The sequence below is a fragment of the Eptesicus fuscus genome, chromosome 11 (genome assembly GCF_027574615.1).
Source record: "Eptesicus fuscus isolate TK198812 chromosome 11, DD_ASM_mEF_20220401, whole genome shotgun sequence".
Taxonomy (NCBI): domain Eukaryota; kingdom Metazoa; phylum Chordata; class Mammalia; order Chiroptera; family Vespertilionidae; genus Eptesicus; species Eptesicus fuscus.
In genome coordinates, this window is record NC_072483.1 from 86,938,432 (window position 1) to 86,958,422 (window position 19,991).

Sequence of the window (19,991 nt, forward strand, 5' to 3'; positions counted from 1 at the left end):
TAATAGTAAGAGAATCCCTCTACCAGGAAGGGGATTCTCCCCAGGTGACCTGCTGGTCCCCTACTCTCAGATGTCCAGCCTCCAGAGCTGTGAGAATCAGAACCTGTTGCTGAAGCCGGCCAGCCTGTGGTGTTCCTGTTAGAGCAGCCCACACTGACTGACAGGCAGTGCATTAGTCTCGTAGGGCTGCCATACCGGAGGGCCCCGGACTGGGTAAGTTAAACAACAGAAATTTGTCTCTCACGGTTCTGCAGGCTCGGAGCCAGGGTCAAGGTGTGGCAGGCTGACCTCCCCTGAGGCGTCTCTCCCTGGCATGGAGATGGCATCATCTCCCTGTGTGCGTCTCTGTTTCATTGCTTCCTGTAAGGACACCAGTCCCAGGGGATTAAGCTCGACCCTAATGACTTCATTTTATCCTAATTACCTCCGGGAGACCCCGGCCCTAAAACTGTGCCATTCTCAAACAGTGGGGTTCGGGTTTCAACATAGGCATTTGGGGGGATACAATCCAGCCCGTAACAGTCACCCCTCTTTGAATGTTCCAATCTGTGTCTCAGGCTAAATTATCTATAGCCAATCACACTGAAACCCCTGTGTTTAAAATTCTGGCGCAGTGTGCCTGTTGTATAATGAGTAAGAAACCCTTCTCTGATCACCTGGAGACCCGCCTGTGTTTATATATTTGTAAGTTTAGGGTTCTGATTATTATTATAAAGTATGGCTTTACTGTAGTCAATGTGCTTCTCACACATTACACGTGAAGTCACTGTGTAACAGAGGCGCAGTCTGCTCATACTATGGACAAGGACTCCAGGTCCCGGCTGCCTGGGTTTCAGTGCTGGCTCCGCCACTCAGCTACCTGACCTGGTTAAAGGTGAGCTATTGACCTAGCCTTTCTGCCCCTCAGTTTTCTCATGTGAAAATTAGAAATAGTAATATTACCTGCATCATATGGTTGTTATTAAAATTAAATGAGTTAATAAGGATCAAGCACTTGGAACACTGCCTCGCAGAGAATAAGCATTTTATAGCTATTTTTTATTGTTGTTGCTAAACTGCACTCTATATTAAAGAAAAATATTTGAAAGAGAATCAAATTCTTCAATTCCAATCAGTCATATGCTTCATTCAAGTTTTATAGTGAATATCTTGATCCCCCCTCAAAAAAAAAATCCCAATTTTTTTCTGGTGTACACAAGTTTTTTAATAATTTTTTGGTTTTGGTTAAAAATAACATAAACCAAGATTAGAAGATTTTTTTTAAGTGTAACTAAGACCAATGAGAGAAAGTTTGCCTATTTGGGGCACAAGTGAATTCTAAGAAGGAGAGTAAACTCCAAGGCATTTTCATTTATTCACAGCACAAGGGATATGACGAATTCTTACGATGAATTCTTAAACAGTGACAGTGATGAAGATGGTGCTGACTCACAAATGGAGAAAGGAAATCAAAGGTGAATGATACCCAGGTTTTATAAAGATCATATTAAAAATTCTAAAGTCCAGTCACTTGGCTGGTTAATGCTACCTCCCCCATGCTGGGAAAGACAAGAAACCCAGGGAGTGACAAAGGGTCTCCTTCCAGTCCTCTTAGAAACAACGACAGGCAAGAGCGACTCAAGTCTTACTGCACTAGGCAAATTTCAATATTCTTTTCTAGGTTTACATTCAAACAATTCAATTCAACGAACACGTCTTGAGCATGTGCTTCTATTGCAATGACAAAAACTTGACTATGGGCACTAGAATTGTAGGGGCGGGGAGGTCCCTCAGCCCAGCCTGCGCCCTCTTGCAGTCCTGGACCCCGTGGGGGATGTCTGCCTGTCGGCTTAGGATGTCCATAAGCCAGCAGGCGGACATCCCCCAAGGGGTCCTTAGCGCTGCCACAGAGGCAAGAGAGGCTCCTGCCACCACCGCTGTGCTCATCAGCCGTGAGCCCGGCTTCTTACTGAGCTGCACTCCCCCTGTGGGAGCGCACTGACCACCAGGGGGCAGCTCCTGCGATGAGCATCTGCCCCCTGGTGGTCAGTGTGTGTCATAGCGACCGGTCATTCTGCTGTTTGGTTGATTTGCATATTAGGGTTTTACTATATAGGATAATTGGGGACGTGTGCACACACTGCTCGCACACACCATCAACGAAGGGACAAGGCTAGAGGGAGCTGCAGCAGCAACCTGGAACCCAATGCATCTCTAGAGAAACCCTGAGAGTAGTCACTAGCTGCCTGACAGGAAAAAGGTGGGTACCCAGAGGATGAAAAAGCAAATTGGGTGTTAGGCCTATTGATGGAAAAGCTAAAACCAAATTACCCACACAGTGCGCATGAAGGCAGAATACCCTGGCAGGAACCGGGGATCCTGAGTAAGAATCGGCCAGGGAAGCCGAAGTCCCCAGGAACTCAGGAGGAAGGAAGAGGTCCAAATGTCAACCCCAGGAGGAAATAAAGTGGCCAAGCACAGCAGCAATGCCCACCTTCCCAAGTCAGTGGCACACAGCCATCAAATGGTGACACGGGACCCCATGGCCGGGGATGATAAAACAGGCTTTAGGGTCACAGGGATTAAGGGTCACATCCAGTCCCCTGCTTAACCAGTGAGTTGTGTTATCTTGAACAAACTGGTGAGTTTCTGAAACCCTGTTTCCTCAATCTAAGCTCAGCGCCATGCTAAGACACACCTCAGTGCAGGGGCTGGAGAGACAGCCTTACCCCACAGTGAGGGGGAGGGGGACACCAGAATGAAACTACGGAAGCTGCAGAAGGGCACGAAAAGGTTGTCTGATTATCTGGTTTGGGTGGGAAGCGGGAGATGAAAAGCATGGAGAGAAAAGAGCAGGGAGATGTTCCCTGGAAAGGTAGCAGGTAACACTTGTGCTGGATTTGGGAGATGGAGAGAGGCTGGTCCATTGGCTGAGGAGGGAAAGGCATTACATGAGGCAGGAACAGCATGTGCGAGGGCATGGAACCCTAAAACTGCCATATATGTTCCAGGAGCCACAGGACTGTGGGAGTGCAGGAGCATGGAATGTGGGGGTACAGAGCTAAGCAAAGGTTCGACACTGGGGACCTTCTATCCAGACCAAGATGTGGGATTAGTTCCCTGCAGATGACAGACAGACAGCCAGTCCACATCTGTCTCACTGAAATCTACTTGAGCTATCAAAAAGGTGTGTGTGTTTGTTTTCCAATCCCATTCAGTGATTTAAGAGCATGTTTTTCTGAACGACAAAAAAAAAAAAAAAAAAAAAAAAAAAAAAAACTGATTAAAATTTCTCTGACAAGAAGGTTGCATTAGATTTGAAAAAGAGGACTGGGTGTGATTTTCCCAATGCCTTTTGTTTCTGTCATGGACTTACAAACAGAACCAGCCATGTTTGTTTGTCAAATCCGAAGTTAAGATCCAGCTAAGCCCCAAATGACACCTTCCTCACCTGATGAAGAGAACACTCCGATTGCTGAGCTTCTCCACCATGCTTCAATACACAAATAAGCTACAGGTTCGCAGAAAGATGGCCCACTGCACATGGATCCTTTGGAAATTACTAAGACTTCTAATAAATGTAAACTTCAGTAGGAAGACAATGACTACAACTAATATCAATAACAAGTACCATGGAAAACAGAAGACTAGAGGTAGAAAAAAGCTCAGGCTACGCTTCATGACAGGTATATGACAAATCTAGAAGGCGCCCTTCACATACGTAGATTCCAAGGGAATGGCGCCCCCTAGAGCCATGTTGCGAACAACTTACATGGTAGCATGTGGCCGTTCTGGCCAATGCAGGGGTTTGATGGACCCAGAGAGCATTATGCTAAGCAAAATAAGCCAGTCAGAGAAAGATAAACATCACATGATCTCACTCGTATGTGGAATCTAATGACCAACATAAACTGATGAACAAAAATAGACCCAGAGACATAGAAACATTGAATAGACTGTCAAACCTCAGAGGGAAGGCAGGGGAGGATGGAGGAAGAAGAGATCAACCAATGAACTCATATGCATAACCCAAGGACACAGACAGTAGGTGGTAAAGACTTGGGGGGGTAGGAAGGGGGAGAGGGCAATAGGGGGGAAAGGGACACATGTAATACTTTCAACAATAAAGATTTATTTTAAAAATTAAAAAACAAACAAACCTATGTTGTGCCCAGCTGGTGTAGCTCAGTAGTTGAGCATCGACCCATGAACCAGGAGGTCATGGTTCAATTTCCGGTCAGGGCATATGCCTGGGTTGTGGGCTCAATCCCCAGTAGGAGGCATGTAGGAGGCAGCCAACCAATGATTCTCTCTTATCATTGATGCTTCTATCTCTCTCTTGCTCTCTCTCTAAAATCAGTTTTTAAAAAATTATTTTTAAAAACTTGTATTGGAAAAAAAAACACAACAATAATGATTGTACTGGCGTAGATCATTTTGGTTGTACTGATGTTTAACTTTAATGACATTCACAGTCTCATGTAATTAATTACCAAGGCCAGCTACAGTTCAGGTCTCCTGTGGAAACTCTTCCTGGGAATCCTTGACAACGGAGCCAGAGGAAATGACCTTCCCAGGAGCAATTATTTAAAAAAGAAGGACAGTGGCGATCACTTCACTCTTTGCTCCCTCTCTGTCTTACCAGAGAGGAAGTTCTGGAACAAAATTATACTTATTGAGATAAACCCAATAATCTGTAGGTGGTGATTATGAAGTGAAGGATTACTAAAATGATTCAGTCTGAGTGACAGAACTGTAACTCACTAGCTAAGAAAGTACTTTCTAAAATTCAGACATGGAATTTCCACCCTGGAAGTGCTTGTAATTATATTGGTATACACATATTTGTGTTTTTCATAAGAACAACTGAGAATAAACAGCTTTAGATCATCAAAAACGCAGAGGAAGCTATTTCTCCAATATTGTTATTATTATATCTACACGTATCATGACAGGGCTTATAATGATTGGGGTTAATAAATAGATAGTTAATATAAAAACCAGAGGGCTATGTTATAACACACATGCACACCCATGAGCACACACACAATATATACATAACTGTTCCTTTCAATGACCTTCTTCCTCTCCCAGGCAAAATGTATTCCAGAGAAAAGAGAACAGGAAGGAAGTTGCTGGCTTCCCCCCACTCCCACCCTCTCTGGTTTCAGGTTACATGAGAAGGCTCCACAGGCTGACTCCAAGGATACACAATGCACATTGTTAAGAATCTTTAGTCTCATTATTCAGCTTTAACATTAGGACACAGTTACTACTAAAGCACACTTTTCATACACAAGCATGTACATGCCAGCTTCGTTTCTGGCAGCCTTGGGTATAAGCTTCTTGGTTGACATCAAATCCCCAGGAAACAACAGAGCCTGTTTCCTACGGCCTGTGTGGGAAGTGTAAAGAGCCATCGGGAAGGTGAGAGAGTTGGGACGGGTGTGCCACCAGCCAGGACTTCACCTGCAAATAAACGGTCAAAACCTCTCGAGTGTTAGTATCAGATTTTGAAAATGTCCTCGTCCAGGCCAACTGCAGGAATAAAGTGCTGATTCAGTAATGAACCACCAGAGCCCAGCCGGTGTGGCTCAGTGGTTGAGCATCAACCTATGAACCAAGAGGTCATGGTTCAATTCCAGGTCAGGGCACATGCCCAGGGTACAGGCTCCATCCCCACTGTGGGGCGTGCAGGAAGCAGCCAATCAATAGATTCCCCCTCCCTCTCCCTTCCTCTCTGAAACCAATAAAAATACATATTTTAAAAATAATAATGATGATGAACCACTGGAGAACACAATGAACTCTCTAAGTCATCCAACCTTCCCTCATATATCCTTGTTTAAAAAAAAAAAAAGTGAAGCTCAATTAAATCTGGAGAAATAGAAACTTACCGTGAGACAAACCCATGTTTGTGCCCCAAGGCAATGATTGAGAAGTAACTGCTGAAACCCAGGCCATACTTTTATGGTTTCTAGTATAGTTTAAATGTATGTGAGAAATACATCTTTTAATGCATGTTTAAGAAAAGAGAGCTCAACTTTGTAAAACTAGATTTGTTAGCAATTTATCAGGAACTTCTTCTGGGCCCCAGGAATTACTATTTCTCAGGCAACAGGATCCACAAACCAATGCGTATTATTCTAGTTGTTCCATAATGTCAGCTGCTGAGAAGCAGACGACTGGGAGAGCTAGACTATTCCGGTTGGTTAGGCATACCTCAGAGAGATTCAGATGGCAATGTTTTATCCTGACTACATCGTAAAGCAATTAAAGAACTTTCGATCCCTGAGTCCATTGACTCAACAGTCCATTGAGAACAGAGTCTTTTAAATAAACACTTGAAGACCGTGGCTGTTTTCAGAACACAGAGCTGTCCTGGCAGACTTACAAGCCAAATCAGAAGGGGTTAGCGTACTTTGCTGCAAAGCGAAGGATGTTCTTCAGAGAAGAAACGTCTACACTTCTTTGTCTCGGAAAGCAAGCAGCCCCTACCTAATGATTTTATAACCTTCCCATAACATCATCTGATGGTGCAAAAGCCTAAGACCCAATTCTAAGTCCCAGTTCTGTGATAGGGAGTCTTGTCCTTCCAGAAGATACCTTCTCTCAAAAAATTAATATGACGAGTATAATGATAAGAATGGTGATAAGAATGGATGTTTCTTGCCTTCATCAATAATTTCCTGAAGAGCCATGTGTCCATTTTTCATGAATCTGAACTTACTTTAAAATAATCCAAGGGGGTTTTTCAAAATATGTATCACTAACCTTTTCATAAAGCCATGGGTTTTCCTTAAGAGGAAAAGTAAGTTCCTAATTATTCTGCTTTGGGGACTAGGTGCCTTCACTTACTACAAATGCTTAAAACATCGCTGCTCTGTGGGGAATGATTAATACTACAATATTGTTTCACCAGCGGGAAACAGGGTTGGGCGTCTCCCCCACTTCCCAGTCTATCAGTCTGAGTATGTCATCTCATACATGATGGACATTTGAGCACACTGGATCTACCTGAAATCAAAGAAATCTAATTCAATTGGAAGGTAACCACTTCTGGATTGGGGAAAAATTTTCTTGCTGACCATTATGATCTTTTCAATATGGCTTTAAAAGAGTAACATCTAATTTCATTATTCTTAAAAGAAAGTATCCTTTACATATTTACATATACAGATATATACTTGTGTGTGTATATACACATACACCCACACATGTAACGTTTTATGTGCATATTTATGTGTGTGTGTGTGTGTGTGTGTGTGTGTGTGTGTGTGTACAAATGTTAAACTTTACCTGAGCCCCGTGCTCCTGGAAACAGGGATGGTTAAGAAACCCCCACTCTTCTGTGTTCTGGAAGATGGCTTACTGCAAAGGCCCTCCGTTCCGCATATGACTTAGATAAGACTCACAGAGGGCCCCGGGTACCGATGTCAAGGCCAGACACACAGCTTTCAGAAATGATGAAGGTGAACTGGGTAAAATACCTGCTTTCTTGCCTTGGCCAAACTTTAGTGAAGCTTCTTTCCTTCCTTTAAGCTCCTGAACTTGACCCCTCCCCCAGCATACAGCCCCTTCTCTTTAAACAAATGTTTTCATTGATTTTAGAGAGAGAGGAGGGGAGAGGGAGAGAGAGGGAGAAAAAAAGCATCGATGTCAGAGAGAAAAAAGGGCCAAAACCACACAACCTGGGCATGTGCCCTGACCTGGAACTGATCCAAAGACCTTTCAGTGCATGGGATGATGCTCAGCCAACTGAGCCACAGTGGCCAGGGCCATATAGCCCCTTCTAATGCTCCCAGGTTCATACCACCCAGCCACCCACTCCCCATCCCTGGTCTTTTCTAGCTTATTTGACCCTCTGAGTAAAAAACAAAAACAAAAACCTTTCTGCCTGACCTATGAGACACTTAGATTTTATGGAAGGAGCGCTCTCCCTTCTTACTGCAATGGTCTCCTTCGCCATATTGCAATGATCCTTTCGAATACAGCATCAGTTTGCCTGAATCTGGATTTGCTCTTACTTGACAATGTACACATCCCACGTACACATCCATTCAGAGACGTGAGCTCACACTCTGATTTGTTTAGAAGAAGGAAATTAGTTCATTGTATCACTCCTCCTGAGAGTGACAGGGAAGTGGAGGAGCTTATGTCTGAAAACACCGAGAGGGCTGGAAGACGTTAAAAGTGAAACGCTTCTGTTATCGGTGTCTTCTTTCCTCTTCCATCATTGTAGAAAATAGTTAACACAGTTAAAACATCCAACTCCGCTCCGCTGGAAACGCATCTTAGACTAAGACTGGGTGTGTAAGGAAAACATTTTCTTTCAAGAAAGTTTTCCTGCAAGAAAAGGAAGACCTTCTAGAACAGTGGTCCTCAACCTCCCTAACGCCTCGACCCTTTAATACAGTTCCTCATGTTGTGGTGACCCCCAACCGTAAAATTATTTTTGTTGCTACTTCATAACTGTAATTTTGCTAATGTTATGAATCATAATGTAAATATCTGTGTTTTCCGATGGTCTTAGGCTCTACAGCAGCGGTTCTTAACCTGTGGTTCTCAACCTGCGACCCACAGGTTGAGAACCGCTAGCAGGGTCACCTAAGACCATCGGAAAACACAGATATTTACATTACGATTCAGTAGCAAAATTACAGTTATGAAGTAGCAACGAAAATAATTTTATGGTTGGGGGTCACCACAACATGAGGAGCTGTATTAAAGGGTCGAGGCATTAGGAAGGTTGAGAACCGCTGCTCTAGAACATCACAAGTTGGAGCCAAGTCTCTGGTCTGTAATAGCTATTCATTAAGATTCTGCCACGTGTAAATTATTCAGAATCATTATAAAATGCTGCTTTCATCTGGAAAAAAAAAAAGTGTACCTCCCAGAGACACTAAATTTAGTTGTACTGGAGATAAAGTTGAGTGGTCTGTGCACCCATAATCATGTCAACAGCCTCGCTTTATCTCCACGGAACTCCTGGAGGCACAGCTGGGATGCAGGCACCCAAGGCAGAAACGGGGACAGCGTGTGACCAGCCTGCTTATTGCTGAAAGCATTAACATTCCATCCCAACCGTCCTGTATTGCTGGAGCAGGGCCGCTTGAAATAATGGGTTTTAGATTTGCGGCTTGTTTATTATTAAAGATGCATTAATTACACTTTTTTAAAAAAAAAAAAGCATTTGCTGTTTTTTCTAGCACTAATACAGCTATCATTTAATTCTCTCTCTAAATCTTTTCAACCTTAAATCACAGAAATCTCTCACAAAGCAACCTTCCACCCTCCCCTGCAACTAGAATCTGTCCGATGGATTTTATGGGAACACATGTGGGGTTTTATGGGGACACAGACCACTGCTACAGGTTATTTTTTAGAAGGTTGGTGATTACATTCACTTGTGATGAACAATATGACTCATGACCAGATTTCCTATAATAAGAAACGAGCAGCGATGCTAATGACGGTAATTAAATGAGCCAGGCCGGGTTAAGGAGGGCCAGCACCTTGGCGGTGTTTTCTTCTCACCGTCATTCTCAGATTGTTTTGGCAACCACACTCAAGTGTCAAGATACAGGCAGGGTTTGGAATCCGTGAAAGGCTGGAGACATTTGCTCTCTGCTGCACAGGCACTTCCTGGTAGCAGACCTCCCTGACTCTCCCGCTAGGTCAGACCCATCAGCTTTCTCAGGAACGCAGGCAGCTCTCCCCCCGGCACTCATCACAGGCAAACCGAACGGGCAGCGTGTGGTCCTTCAACGACTGCCTCCCCCACGGCACCGCCAGCTCCATGAGCCAGGGGACCCCCCAGGCACACAGTCCAGCCCCCGGCAGGAACTCAGATCTTTGCTGAATGGGTGAGTACGAAGTCACACACACACAAAATTAAGTTTTCCAGATTAGGAGTTAGAAGAAGCCCCTGTGATAGTCTGGACCTCCTTATTTATACATGTGGAGGGGAAATAAATAAAATCCCCTCCTTGACATGGGAGAGAAAGCTATTTATTCCGCACTGATAAGCCAAACAATAACAAGGTCCTAAATACAGGTCTAGGAGTACCTTTTCAGACCCCGCGCCCAAGTACAGACATAGCCAACTGAGCTTATAAACCCCGGGAGTAGACGCTACGCCTTCTAAATGTATACTCTTCACTTCCCAAGGCCTGACGGCCTTTTCTTTTGTGTATGAAGATAATGGCACTGACCTGTGAGACTGAACCTGTTTTTCTAGAACTAACTCGTCCATTCTCTCTCACCTGCGACCTTCTTCGTGGTGATAAATGACAAGCGCTGAAAGCAGCTGCTGCTATTACAGGTGAGGCTAGAGCTTGCTGGGTTGAGGGAGACTAAACTGGCTGCCACCATAATCACACCCTCCATTTTGGCGTCATTATTATTTTGCCCTTCCCACTTCTAGTCACCAAACATTGCCAGCATGACAATACCATAACTGCTTGCCAAAATTCACATATTATTTTTAAAACTTACAGTAGGCAAAAATATAAAAATAAAAAAATCAAATGAGAATTTTAAAAATAAATGTAGCCAGCCAGTGTGGCTCAGTGGTTCAGTGGCAACCTATGTACCAGGAGGTCCCTGGTTCGATTCCCTGTCAGGGCACATGCCCCAGTTGTGAGCTCGATCCCCAGCAGGGGGCGTGCAAGAGGCAGCCGATGGATGTTGATGTTCTCCCTCATTGACATTGATTTAATTATTCGTCCAGAAGAGCCAATGGTCATACCCAACATCAGTGGAGCGGTGCAGGTGTGCACTCCCTCAAGGAAGGGGAGCAGATACTGGTGCATGCAATCCACCCGAGGCAGGTGCCCCAACATCCACCTCAGGGTTAGCGTGAGGACTAAGTGAGTTAATAAGTGAGTGACTAAAGGAGTTATAAAGCAATGTTTGGCATGCACAGAGTGCTGTACAAGTGTTTTTATTGTTAATAAAGAGCATTCAGTGCTTAAAATGAGCAGTTGAATGATTTTCTTACAACATCTTAAATAATTTTAAGGGTAACCCTGTAAAGATACTGTTGTTATACCCATTTTACAGATAGAACTAAGGCCAATCAGATGTGAGTGGAAGGGACATGTGACACTACTTGGCAGAGGTGTTGAAAACCAATTGTGCTTCCCTACCTCTAGGACTGTAGTGTTTGCTAAGATAGAGCCCCCGTTAGCTTGGGTTCCTAAGTGACCCCTGCTGACCCCTGCGAGCTAGAAATAAGCCATTGTTTTAAGCCACTGAAGTCCCCAGATCTCTGTTACACAGCACAGCCTAGCCTATCCCGAGTGATGAGAAGCACAGAGACAAAAGAAAGTGTTCCCAAGGCCACGCAGCCAGAAGCATCTGGCTCCAGAGTCTGTGCCCTTGACCGCCGGTTTAATAATTGATAGTAATGTCAATATAAAGAATAGTTTATTGCTAATGCATTCTTGTAATTGGGGACCTATTTCTAGACATTATCATAAATCGCTGAATGAGCTGGCTCAGGACAAAGCCTAGCCTTTCTCTGGCTCCCACCGCAACAGCCAGCAGCTACCAAAACACCACTGGAGTTTTCAATGGACACATGGAGGACACTGGCCATGTCCCTTCCTTCTATAATCCCAGAGCACTCCCCGGGTGGGACGGGACACACATGATCACTATGGGCTGCCAGAGAGCCTGGTTTAATCACCTCTCGCCCCATACACAGTATCTCATGAAATGATTTAAAATATCTCTGGCCATTCAGTTAAGGGGAACTGTTCTCGCTGACATTCAGTCTTTCAGAGAGCGATGCCTCTCCTCGTTCTTGCTTTTCCCAATAGCCCATCACCTTGTTTCCCTTCTTCTTGTGTCTTTCAACAAAGAGCAGAGACCTCAAATGTGTTTGCAAACGCTATTAGGAAGCACCGCACTACAGGGACATCCAGGTAGTTTACCGGCTGCGGTGAGTCCCTGGGGTTGTGAGTGCCTGAAACCTGGGGATTAACTGAGAGATCTGCCTGACTTAGAACACAAGTGCCCAGAGGACAAGTCAGATGCTTCAGCTCCAGCTCTTTCCAAGGAAAACGAAAGTGTTGTCCAGACAAAGCAGAAGGAGCAAAGGCTTAGCAAAAAGCCAAAAAGTTAGGTGGTAAAGGATTAGTCCTATCAACTGGACATGAATCTATAAAAGAGACCCAGTTTTTTAGGACACACACTGAAATGCCTTAAACTATAAACTTTCTTCAATATTATTTTCATATATCTCTATTTGACACCTGCAGGCTGCTAAAATTGACTATTTTTTACCAAATTTCTAAAAATATAAAAATCAGTAATGGAATTTATTTCCTTAAAATCATCAACAGGCCAAGTTAGAAAAATATATATTGAGAATGCTCAGTGAAACACTACTCTTCGCTCCTTTCGAATTTCAGTTGTCTAGGTATGACCCGCCCCCTCCCCCCGCCCCCCCGCCATGGTGAAGTTCTTTTTGGGTTGAAAGGGTCTAAACACTCTGTCTGGGGTCCAAGACTTTAAATGAATTCCACTTCACAGCACACTGTGCTTTGTCAGTGACACGGTATAAGTTCATGTCTCTCTTCCAAAGGAGATCTTAGGCTTCTCATGAGTGAAACACTTCCAAAATTAGTGATAACTGACTACCAGCAGGTTGGCTATGCAAGTGAAGTTGTAATATCTTTTTCTGGAAGACTTAAAGATCTAGAAAAGTTCCCATTGTAACATTTGAATACTATGTTAATAACCAAACAAAACTTATTTCTGAAGGACAACCTGGAGGAAGGAGTGATGATAGGAACTGTTGATGTGTGAGGGCAGGTGAGGAGGAGCTATCCCGCTCGGTCCAGGGATTATCTGGAAAAGATACTGAAGACAGGGGCGTGAGACACGCATCATCATTCGACCCAAGTGGACCTGGTGGCTGTGTAAGAAATTGGATTTTGTGCTCCGCAGTGAAAGAGAAAGAGAGAGGGAAGGGATGGGTCTAGCTGGATAGTGGCACATGGTAAAAGAGTGGGGAAATGCAAGAGATCTGCTAGATGAGTTTCTACTCTGGGCCCATGCATGGTGCTAACGTATTAAAGAAAAACGCGTGCATAGGAGCTTCCAGGACCGTCTTGATTTCAGCCTCCTCGCTGGATTCTAAGTCCTGACCTCTGGCTTAGAAAATGTGGACACTGCAATTACAATTCATATTCATTATATTATCGAGCGAGTCAGCTCAAGGTAGCGGTTAGAACAAGGGCATGAGTTAAAAATCGCAGCTCTGCCATTTACTAGCGGAGGGCAAGAAACTCAAACCTCCCTAGGCCTCACTGCTGTTCTGTGAGATGGGAGAGACGCAATATCAGAAATGACATGGTTGTTTCAAGGTCACACAGTTGTCGCACTGAGAAAAGGGGAAATGAACATCAACGACTGAGCCCTGAGTGCTTGTCACATATTAAGTGCTGAATAATCAATGGCCGTGATTTTATGTCTGTCACCCCTTGTAGACTAGACCTGGAGGCCCAGGTATTACTCTTTCGCTATTGGGGTCCTAGCCTTTTCTCAGTGACCAGCAGATTAATAAGCCACATAAATAAATATCGGCGGAACAGAAAGCATTTGCATCCAAGTTCACACTGGCATGTTGTACTCCAGTGCTGTCATGAGCTCCTCCCTGCCTGTTAGGCAAATGAGACTTATCCCCCCACCCCCACTCCTTGCCCCCAGAGTGTCAATCCATGAGGACAGGGTCTGTATCTCTTTTGTTCTCCATGGATCTTCCATGCCTAGCATAGAGCCCATTATACAGTAGGGCTTATCTGTGAGTTGAATTTTTAATAAACATTTGTGATATGTCTTACAAATCACCTAGCACTTTCACATAAACATGTGCCTCTCCCTGCACAGCAGGTTAGAGACACAGGCTCTGGAGCAGATCACCTGGGTTCAGACTCCAGTTCCACCATTTACTAGCTGAGTGACCTTGGGCACGTTTTCAATGCCTCAGTTTTCTTGCCTGTGAAATGGGAATAATAACAGTATCGGGTTGTTGTATTAAAATGCTAAATCATATGAATCTTATAAAACAGGACCTGACACACAGTATGTATTCTTGAAATGTCAGCAATGATTAATTTTGTTTGTGGCTGTTTTTCTCCTATCACAATGTCAAAAACAAATTATTCCAGTATCATCTTTACTTAAAACCCTGAAATTAATTTTCAGCGGAGCAGATCATAATCTCAGGAAAATGACTTCCAAAGCTATCTGCAAATATAAACGTATTTACAAAGTCGGTTCTTAAAATAAACATGACTCCAGATATTCTAAAGCTTAAGGCTCTTCCAGTCACTTGCATTGGGTCCTTCTCCTGCAACATTTGGCCTTTTCTTTCTTTCTTTCTTTCAATAAAAAATATGGAATGCTTCACGAATTTGCGTGCCATCCTTGCATAGGGACCATGCTAATCTCTGTATCATTCCAAGTTTAGTATATGTGCTGCCGAAGCGAGCACTGGCCTTCTTCTTTTCACAAACAAGAACAGCTGTACTGACTTGAACAGAAGTGTTATGTGAGTAAACACACACACACACACACACACACACACACACACCAGGCAAGAGAATTGAATTAGGTTGTGCTGTCCTCACTGCCCTATCAGGGCAGAGGCATGTCAATCCCAGCATGCATCTCCCCATCACTTAGAGCATGACCTGGTGATTAGGCCACATGTTACCTAAACATGCAAATCACCGTATTTAACCACCAGTACTTCTCTACCTGCTGAGAGATGGGGAGAGAAACAAAGGTAGGGGCACCTGGGCATTCGCTCACCTTCAGCACTGTAATGTTCCACGCAAAGCTCTCCGTGGCCTTGTTGAGTTTTCTTCCTTTCAAGCCTTCTTTTGCCCCCAGATTATGAAGTTCCTCGTGGAACTCCATCCCTTTGAAAAGAGAACATGTAAGAATTCTTAGCATATATTGAAGAAAAATAGGCATTTTATGAAAATATTATCAGTAAAAATATAATTTCCCATTCCTGTCCTTCTCTTATAATCTCTAACTCCCTAAATTAAACACACCTTCCCAATTTGTTCATCCCCATCAAATGGCTATTCTTAGGGGGAAACCAACAATAATCAATGCATTAGACTAAATTACATTCTAAAGAGCCAGTAGCCATAAACCTGAGAAGGTAAGAAGCAAATTCTTCCAACGGGTTACATCCGTCTTATTTGTCCTCTGCCTGGTTTTCATACGAAATGGAGTAATGCGTGAATGGCAACCGTATGTGATGGATGCAAATACCTCTCTTTTCCTATGAGCCCTACGGCTTGACAGTAGGCCCTGGAGCCCACGTCTATAACAATGGTAATTAATAAATGTGGAGTGAAAATAAAAAGGTTTTTTAAAGATAATATTCCTGGAAACACCCAAATGTTTCAGATTTGGGAATGACTTGAAAGTGACTTTTAGTTCAACCATTCTCCCACGCTTGAATACTGTAAAAAACAGCACCACGGCCAACTGTCCCTTCAGCCTCTGTCTCAGCTTCTAGGACGGGGATCATCCTTTCTCGGGGCAGCTCATTCCATCTTTGAATAGCTCTGACCGACATCCAGCCAAAGTCTCTCTTCCCTGGAATTTCGATTCATTCCTTGGAGCTACCTAGACCCAGACCAATAAGGTCTGCTCTCATTTCCTCAGAGAAGCCCTTTAAATATCTTAAGAAAGATATTAAAGTCCACTCGAGTCTTCTCTTCCCCAGATCAGACATGCTGACCTGTTTGAGCGTACTAATAATGTCTTTGGTTGAAGGATGACCTCCAGGCAGGGCCACTGCGGTACATAACTTCCCGGAGGGAAGCTTGCAGAGACCTGTGACCAGGAACATCTATCTAAGTGGACTGGAAGCAGCCCACTCGAGGGAGGGATGACCCACCACCCTCCTTGCTCCAGCTGCTCTGCTTTGACTAATGCAGCTGCCACCACGGTAACTTTCCTGGTGCTAACATCTCAAACAGCACATGGTAAGAGCATGACTGTGGAGCCGGGGCTGACATCAGCTCCACCGCTCACCAGATCTGTGAGCAAGAGTGAGCCTCTGAAACTCCACGAGTCAGTTTCCTTCTTGGTAAAATGGTGATAACAGGAAGGTTTACCGCAAGTGATTGTGGTGAAGATTAAAGGAGTCACTACATCTAAAGCTCTCAAAGTAGTGCCTGGCACATAGGAGCATTATATAACAAGTATTTGGTAATATTATTTTTGTGCCTCCTGTTGACTGAAACATATAAGCCTGCTGGTCAGTCAGTATAGAGCATCATTTTAATTTTTTAAATTTATTTTTATTGTTGCGAGTATTACAGATGTACCGCACTTACCCCCCTTTGCTCCCCACCACCTGGCTCCCGCCCCACCCCAGGCCTTCACTCGCATGGTTGTCTGTGTCCATGGGCTATGCTCATATGCATATAAGTTCTTTGGTTAAAGTATGGTCTGGGTTCAAAGCTCAGCTCTACCACATTTTAATATGGAATCTTGGGTAATCCACTCAACCTCTCAGAATCTCAGATGCCTCATCTGTAGTTTGGATATAATGATGATTACCTTGCAGAGATGTTATGAGGACTAATTAACATAATGTAGTGATTAGTATATCATATGCATATATATCAAGCAATTGTCATTATTTCCATCATCCTCATCATAATCATTATTGTATGTGTGGACCAAGGAGACATGGGTGCAAGAAAAATGAAAGTACAGGCTTTGGGTAAAGAGAAACATAATTAGAGGCATGCCCTCACAGATATGGGGCCCATCCCGTCCTTAAAGAAAGAACGTTCTAAAATGAGGACAAGTAAATGAGGTAAAAGCCTAGAAGATTAAAAGGATTATGTTTCCAATTGCAAAATGAAGTGGTTCTTACGAGGCAGTGTGGACCCATAGCTTCCTATCAGTAGGAAAAGGTTTTGATAGGCTCCAAACCCACAAAAGCAGATTCAGAAACCCCCTCCTCTCCAGAAATCTTCAGACATCATCCCCCATATATACACTGTACTAAACAAAGACTTAAATGTAACTCAGAGGATAAACTGGAGAGTGAGGGGTGAGAGATAATATAGGTAAGCAATTAATTGTAATTAAGATAGAAAAAATTAAAGCCAGAAAATATTTGACTTTTAGAAGTAGGAACACAAATTAAAAAAAAAAAAACCTGCCAAGAATGATCATGATGATTTCTAAACAGAATAGAGGCAGGATGGTGGGTGAGAGTGGGCGGAGATTACCTGCTTTCTGGCACTGCACAATCTTTTCCTGGACTGTGTCAGCCATTTCTATGAGAAACCGGCTCTCCTGAATCATCTGTCACAAAACAAACATCAGAAAGGTGGTTGTCAGAAATCCTTACACTGGCTCATTGGAAAGAGTGCGCATAGAGACCTACATGATATGGCCAGCAATGGGGAACCATGGCCTTAACCCCAAGAAACGGGAGAGGGAAGGATAACCTCTGCTCCAACTCTCACCCATCTAACACCACAGCTAGAGTCACCTACCTTGATTGCTCTAGTTATGCCACCTGCCTCTCCCACAATGGATGCCAAACAAGTAACTGTGGAATACATGCATGCACATTCTTTAAGCCTCAGATGGCATCCAGGAACACCTCTTATTCCACTCCCTCGTCCCAAAGGTAACTACAACATCAAGGCAAGTGGCATTGAAACAACAGCAATGGGAATCAGAACAGGGAATCACTTAGTGATGAGCTCAAGGACTGCTGAGCGTAGAGATGAAGTCGTCAGCTTGGATTTGGCCGAGGTCTGGCTGTCCCTCCAGAAGGGCTCTGGCTCCAATGGCAATAATGAGAAGTGGGTCAGGTCTCAGAGCCAGCAGCTAACAGATCTTGAGGTACCAACACTGAAATGGTTGTCCCTGCCCTCCACATTTGGGCAGAAAGCAAATATGTCTAAGAGGTAAATAATATACTGAGTGAAGTAGGGGAAATAAGACGACTGTTGGAGAGATAAAGAAAAGAAAAATCTGTATGTGAAGATGGGGAAAGATGATAGTAGGTAAAAATTCGACCGGAAAGACAAGGGACTGGGGCCCTTTTGAAGAAATGATTAAAGAAAGTCAACCAATAGGCAAACTAAGAGTTCCTGAATTTCCAGCCACACTTCTATTCTCAATAAATGCTGTCCCATTTCATCTGAATATTCCATGTTTATCTGTCTGGCTCAATCTTCTGAAGGGAGTTAGTTCAAGGTAGAATTCAAAGTGGAGATGAAAGGTCTTGAGTAAGACATTTTTCATATCAAATGCTGTAGAACAGATTATAGTCTTGTATAGTCACTTCCAAATATAAAGTGGTTTATGATTACAAGTTTTCAAATGCAAAAGAAATATTCATTTCTCTTGATTTTGCTCTAAGTAGAGAATATACAATAGCATTCTCTGATTTAAAAAAAAACACACTATTGATTTGTTGACCAGTTTTCTTTGCAGGATTTTACTAAGTGTCTTCTCAGTGTTAAGAATGAAAAGAATATACTCCCTGCATCCAAAAACTCTTTGTAACAACCTAAGAACAAGTGTCCTCTTCTTTCAGTCCCACCTCTGCCCTGCTTCTCTCAGGAACCCATTCCTAATGACTCCTTTTTTACCTACAATCTCTGCCTCTCCCGTGGCTTATTCCCTTTTCTCGTGGTCAAATCCTAGTGGGCCCAAAGCTCACTTCAATGCCCCTCTCCCATCAGTATCCTGATTCGCCCTTCCCTCCCTCTTTTACCTCCAAATTCCCAGTACATTTTATTTATTTATTTTTTTAGTATGCTCACAAATTTTTTTCTATCTTACATTACAATTAATTGTTTACCTCTCTTACCTCCCACCCTCCACTTCTCCAGTAAATTGAATTCCAGGAGAGCAGGGAACTTACCTTATGCATCTTTATATACCCAGATTCACCTATGCATTTATATAATTACCTTTTTTCTATTTTACTTTGTAATACTTATTTCTTCTACACATCTATTACCCACACATGCATGCACAATAAAATAGTTATTTATCACTTTCAAATCCATAATTATATTTTTTGAACTCTAATCTCTTTTTTTGTGTCTAGTCTTTTATTCCAGGCTACTCCATTTTTCTATAATCTTACATGCTCTCCATTCCCATTCCCATTAAGTACTGAAAAATAATTATAAAGCTTTCAACAGAGTCATTCCCATAGAAAATATAACACTCGATATAAAAAAAATCATGTTTTCAAACTTTACTACTTATTTGAGGTAAAATAAAGTCAGGACCAAAACATACAACAAATTCTACGATTCCAGTCCTCTTCAAAATCCCCAAGTAAGTATTTGTTAATCCCACATTGTAAGAAGTTTGCTTTTCCTGATGCCTAAGAGATCATTTCATAAAGACACAGTCAGAGGGATTTAACATCAACACAAAAGAGCATCCCTGTGACACTCTCTAAAGGAAAACCTGAAATCCATCAGTAAAAGTCACACCTTTTATTCTAAAACTAGAGGCCCGGTGTATGAAATTCATGCACGGGGGGCAGGAGAGGGCCCTCAGCCCAGCCTGCACCCTCTCCAATCTGGGACCCCTCGGACATCCCACTCACAATCCAGGACTGCTGGCTTTCAACTGCTCACCTGCCTGTCTTCCTGATTTCCCCTAACCGCTTCTGCCTGCCAGCCTGATCACCCCCTAACCACTCCCCTGCCAGCCTGATTGATGCCTAACTGCTCCCCTGCCAGCCTGTTTGTCCCTAACTGCCCTCCCCTGCAGGCCTGGTCACCCCTAACTGCCCTCCCCTGCAGGCCTGGGTCCCCCCAACTGTCATTCCCTGCAGGCCCAGTAACCCCCAACTTCCCTCCTCTGCGGCCTGGTCACCCCTAACTGCCCTCCCCTGCAGGCTTGATCGCCCCCAACTGCCCTCCCTTGCAGGCCTGGTCCCTCCCAACTGCCCTCCCCTGCTGGCCATCTTGTGG

General features: G+C 43.6%; 1 protein-coding gene and 1 non-coding gene across 2 annotated transcripts in view; both read right to left on the reverse strand.

Annotated features, from left to right (window-relative positions):
• Positions 1-19,991, reverse strand: part of PLCL1 (phospholipase C like 1 (inactive)) — a 252,641-nt gene that overhangs the window by 13,978 nt on the left and 218,672 nt on the right. Inside the window, exons 4-5 of the mRNA XM_008146488.3 lie at positions 17,265-17,340; positions 14,806-14,915 (exon numbers count right to left, since the gene is read on the reverse strand). Coding sequence (XP_008144710.2) covers positions 14,806-14,915; positions 17,265-17,340 — 186 coding nt within the window. The remainder of the gene's footprint in view (positions 1-14,805; positions 14,916-17,264; positions 17,341-19,991) is intronic.
• On the reverse strand, positions 14,382-14,485 carry LOC114233382 (U6 spliceosomal RNA). Its single transcript, XR_003619535.2, has one exon. It is a non-coding gene; the product is annotated as a U6 spliceosomal RNA (small nuclear RNA).